At 41.7% G+C, this 5,194-nt stretch overlaps 1 protein-coding gene across 1 annotated transcript in view; it reads left to right on the top strand.

Moving 5' to 3' along the window:
• The first annotated feature begins 3,635 nt into the window (after positions 1–3,635).
• Positions 3,636–5,194, top strand: part of LOC115071987 (E3 ubiquitin-protein ligase FANCL-like) — a 75,201-nt gene continuing 73,642 nt past the window's right edge. Inside the window, exon 1 of the mRNA XM_029568152.1 lies at positions 3,636–3,928. Within this exon, the coding sequence (XP_029424012.1) occupies positions 3,636–3,928 (293 nt within the window). The remainder of the gene's footprint in view (positions 3,929–5,194) is intronic.

The following is a 5,194-nucleotide window of genomic DNA, read 5'->3' as shown; positions in this document are numbered from 1 at the left end:
TGACAAATGGAACCCCATGAAACTAAAAGTTTCTGAATAGCAAAGGATGCCATCATTCAAGTGATGAGCCAGTCTACAGAATGGAAAATAAATCTTTACCTGCTATACTTCTGACAGAGTTAATATCTAGAATATACAAATAACTAAAAACGCTAAACATCATAAAACCAAACAAAGCAAATAAAAATTGGGGCAAGAAAGTAAACAGTTCTTAAAAAATGAAATACAAATGGCTGAGAAATATTTAGTGAGATGCTTAACATGGAAGTAAAAACTAAAACTACTTTGAGATTTCATCTTCCCACAGTCAGAAGGGCTAAGACCCCCACAACACAAACAAGGAAAAAAGCTGGTGAGAATGTGGGGAAGGGTGAACACTAATTTACTGCTGGTGAGAGTGTGAGTTTGTGTAGCCATTATGGAACTCAGTGTGACAGTTCTTCAAAAAGCAAAAAATAGATCTACCACATGATCCAGCCATACCTTACTCTATATCTCACTATAGAGTTACCTATTCATTCATGTCCATTGCTACCCTAGTCACAATAGCCAGGAAATGGAAATGACTTAGATGTCCATCAACTAATGAATGGATAATGAAAGAATAGTACATAATGGAAAATTATACAGCTCTCGAGAAAAATGAAATTGTAAAATTTTAGATACATGGAGGGAGCTGTAACAAATCACCCTGAGTGAGGCAACCCAGACCCAGAAAGACATGTTTCATGTTCTTTTCATAAGTGGATGTTTTCTTTGAATCTTTAGATATGCATGTTTTAGTTGGAGAACCTATAGAGGTCAGGAAACTAGTAAGGGGCCATGGGAGGAGACTTAGAATGCAGTGGTATAGAGGCAGAAAGGGGAATCATGGAGTAAGAAGGGTTAAATGGGCATAGTATTAAATAGAATTCTAATGTCTTAATTTTTATACCCATACATTAATGCATCTCTCAATTTTTACAAGAGAAGGTTTTTTTTTTTTTTTTTTTTCCTGGTGCAGTGTTTAACACAGAGATTTACAGATCAATATGTAGAGGTTAAGAGACTGTGGCACAAACCATGTTGGTGGTCCAAGGCTTTAATCCGAGCAGAGGCAAGTGGATGGATTGGATGTCTGTGAGACCTAGGCCAACATGGTCTACATAGGGAGTTCAAGGCTAGCTGAGGCTACAGGGAGACCCTGTCTAAAAAATTGAGAGATAGATTAATGAGATAGAGATGAGAGAGAGAGATAGAGAGAGAGAAGAGAAGAGAAGAGAAGAGATGAGAAGAGAAGAGAAGAGAAAAGAGGAAAGAGAGAGGGAGGAACTGGCTTGTCCCAGAATGGGCCGCTAATATGAAACCATTGCCTCCCAAGGCTCAAGGATCACTGCGGAAGAGGGGGTGGAAAGATTCTAAGATCCAGGGGTGGTGGATGACCACATTACCATTGGCTATTAGTTACATGGAACACTGTATCAATGACAGCTGTGAGTGATATAACAGGGTAATTGGTATTTGAGTGCTAGACATCAGATGTGGAACTGAAGCCTTGATCCAAGGCTTCCTATCTTCATAACAATGAGAAACGAATTTCTGTTGTTTATAAGGCACCCCAATTATGTTTTTTTTTTTGTTATAGCAGCCTGAGTAGAATAAAACATTTAGCGAACAGTTTACAATGCACTGGGAAATATACTAAGTTATTGAGTATAGCAATAATTTTCAGATGATGGGGAAAGCTTCCATAAAGAAATAGCATTTGAAGGTTGAATGTTCCATAGGAAAAGTAGGAGGGGCTCAAGTACTGAAAATGGCAAATGTCTTATGCATACTCTTCATCTTGTATCAGTTACATATAATGCTCTGTATGGTCATAGTTCATATATATTATTAATAACATAATATTATATTTTATGAGTGTTTTACCTGCATGTACATCAGTGTACCTGTGTATGCAGTGTCCATGGAGGCCAGAAAGTGCATGGGATCTCCTGGAACTGCAGTTATGGACAGTTCTTAGCTGTCATGTGGGTACTGGGAACTGAACCTGGGTCCTCTGCAAGAGCAGCCAGTGCTCTTAACCAGAGTCATCTCTCCAGCCCCACTATAATCATCCTTAATAACCAAGTTGCATAGCTGAGCAGATGTTGCTGCTACTGTAGTATGCATTAGAATTATTTGTACGGTTTGTTAAAGCACTCTGCTGGGTCCTATTCCCAGAAACTGGGATTCTTTGAACCAGGGACATATGAGGAAAACAAGTATCTTTCTTGTCTATCTTCATAGTTGAGGTTCAAATAACTGAAGACAAGAAGAGAAAAACATATTCATTCAATGCATTTTGCATGACATAGGAATATAACAAATTGAGACCAAATCAGAATGTAAAACTCTGAATTTTTATGAAAAAGTATGACTGGACAAAGGCATATGATCTAATGGTTATGAATTGGGACAAATTTAGCAACTTTTGTTTAGCTGCTTCTCTGTGTCCCTGCATCTTCACAATGATGTTTCAGGGGAGCCACCTCTGGAATGAACATCTTATGAGCCACTGTGGAGGTCAGAGAAGGTTATATTGACCTAGGTTTTGTAGTTTATTCAAGTGCCAAGGTGTCTCATTCTTGTGGTATGTTCTGAACCCCATCAATGGTCAGGGTCCCAGCTTTCCATTTCTCCAAGATTTCTAGGTAATGCTAAACTCCTGGCTTCAGGGTCACACTTTGAGTAACAGCTTAGCTATGGATGTAGCATTATTTCTTTTTCTAAGCATTCAGAATATTGTGACAAATCCTGTTAAAGTAAGACTTTTCCAAAATCCAATTCAAGTTTGAGGGCAATAAACATAGGAGGTATATCTTAATTCATCCTTGCACAATCTTTGGTATATGGCACTGATATCTGGCATATAGGGATCAAAAATGACAGATTAGAATCTCAAATTATCATATGGGAGCTATTAAGTTTCTCATTCAATCCTTAGTAAAAGAGAATGAATAGTTACTCCCAAGCTGGCAGAACGTATAGGAAAGTCGTCATGGAAAGAATCTGCCAAATCCATCATCAAACTCCTTTATGTGTTCCTGATGTATTTGTGAGTGTGGTTCATCAGAACTGATTCAGGGTGAACTTGGATCTCCCTCAATTTATATGCTGGCCTCTCAGAGTATCTGATTAAAAAGGCAAGCCATTGAACCTGCATGCAACATACATGATATACTGAATGTATTAATTGTATTTTCACATACAGAATACGTTGTTGGGCATGTTGGGTGTTTAGGAGACCTTAAGTCGAGTAAGTGCTAGAACAAAATAGGTGTACAAGCGGCCCGCAACACGTACATTGCAAAATCTATCTTATGTGGGAGATAAGGCTGCCCCAGAGTTGTAGTCTTTCATTAAAATCAACAAGGGGATTTGGGGGTAGGGAGCAAGGACCAGGCAAGAAAAAGCCTCATCAGTCAGGCCTGTGGTCCTGAGAGCGATCATCCCGCCTCTCTTCCTTTGGGGACCAGGTGCACCCATCAGGACCGCAGTGGCCTACACAGCACTAGCCCACTTCCGTTTGGAACCCCGCTACTTCCCGCCAAGGCCGGCCCCAGTGCGCGCGTCCCCGCTGACTGCGCATGTGCGGAGGCTGAGCCGGCGCGATGGCGGCGACCGAGTCCAGCCTGTTGCGCCACTTCCCGCTGCTGCTTCCTCAGAACAGGGCGAAAACTGTCTATGAGGGATTCATTTCTGCTCAGGTACCCGCCCGTGTCGCTCTCTCCGGAAAGCACGCTGCTCTCGGCGTAGCCCTGTCCCAGGCGTCTGGGAGTGAGTGGAGTAGAGAAGTTCGAGAACGGCCGCCCTCTGGAGCCGTGGCGCTCCCGGCACTGCGCCTGCGCGGGGTGGGCGGGGCCGAGGGGGTAGAGTGGGCGGGGTGGAGTCAATGCATTTTTCAGTAAGTCTTGCCCAGCATCTGCTCTGGAGTGCTTTTCTCCTGGGAGTTGCGGACACGTGTTACTGCACGCACACGATTTTGAAATTTGCAGAGCACTTCAGATTCAGTATTTCATTCGTCAGCCCTGGGGCAGAGATTAAACAACCAAACCCGCTGTTCTCCTTTCCTAGTTGAAATGAAAGCCCTGGGAAATTTAGAGGGGTGAAGTGGCTTGTCTGTGATGGCATCAGATTCCCCCTCAAGCCAGGCTGTTAGAAAAATCTCTTGTTTTTCCCCCTCCTCGTTGGCCCAGGTTACTTTAGATTAGGATTTGAGTGTGGACTTTCCTCTCTGAACATTAAACTCAGTTGAGTGCTACTCTTCTCTACCTACTGACAGGAGTCAAGTTACCATGTGTGTTGAAGTTTCCTCAAAACATAATCATTAAAACACGGAGTGTATTATCCACTCTACTTTCAGAATAAAACTTTCACTTGTTCCTAAGAGCATTAGTGGGATTAATGAGAATGTTCTACAATTAGTGATTAATGAAAGATTAGATTTACTAAGCTTGGGCTTTTCCCTTTGTGTTCAAAGCAATGTGACCATTACAAAGAGAGGTCAAAATTCATTATCTTGGAAAAAAAAATCTGTCTCTCATTGCTGAATTATCCAGTTAAACTATAATTCACTTTCACAGAAACATTTAGAAAGTTCAACTTTTTATGTATATATGGTGTTAGTGATTTAGCTTACAGCCTTGCACATGCTAGTGTCTACCACTCTTACCACTGGACTAAGTTACCAGCCAGAAGAAAGTCTTGGGTATCACTTGTCTGTATCTCCAGAAGCCCCTTGGAAAACACACGCAAGGGTCAGAATCAAGTGAAAAACAAGCCTTTCCTCTAAGTACATTTCTAATTTGTATGTTCTTCAGGCAGCTTATTTTGAAAATACCAGTGGTTAAGAGCACTGGTTGGTCCTGCAGGGGACTAGGGTTTGGTTCCCAGCACCCTGATGTGGCCCACATGGCACCTAACAGCCATCCTTAATTCCAGGTCCAGGGGAATCCGATGCCCTCTTGCCCTCTTCTGGTCTCTGTGGGTATTGTGTGACACAGGTGCCCTTAAATACATGCAGGCAAAACAGTCATACACATAAAATAAATAAGTAAATAAAACTAAAAGCCACCAACTGTCTTAAAAGCTTTTCTACACATATCCAGTTACAGAGATGTATCAAGGATGAATAAACCTTTTCAGTATACCTTTGCCCAGAGTTATTGGT

Source organism: Nannospalax galili, unplaced genomic scaffold (assembly GCF_000622305.1).
Source record: "Nannospalax galili isolate Female #2095 unplaced genomic scaffold, S.galili_v1.0 scaffold20, whole genome shotgun sequence".
Lineage (NCBI taxonomy): Eukaryota > Metazoa > Chordata > Mammalia > Rodentia > Spalacidae > Nannospalax > Nannospalax galili.
Note: the sequence above shows the minus strand (reverse complement) of the source record. Positions and strands in the feature narration are given on the sequence as shown.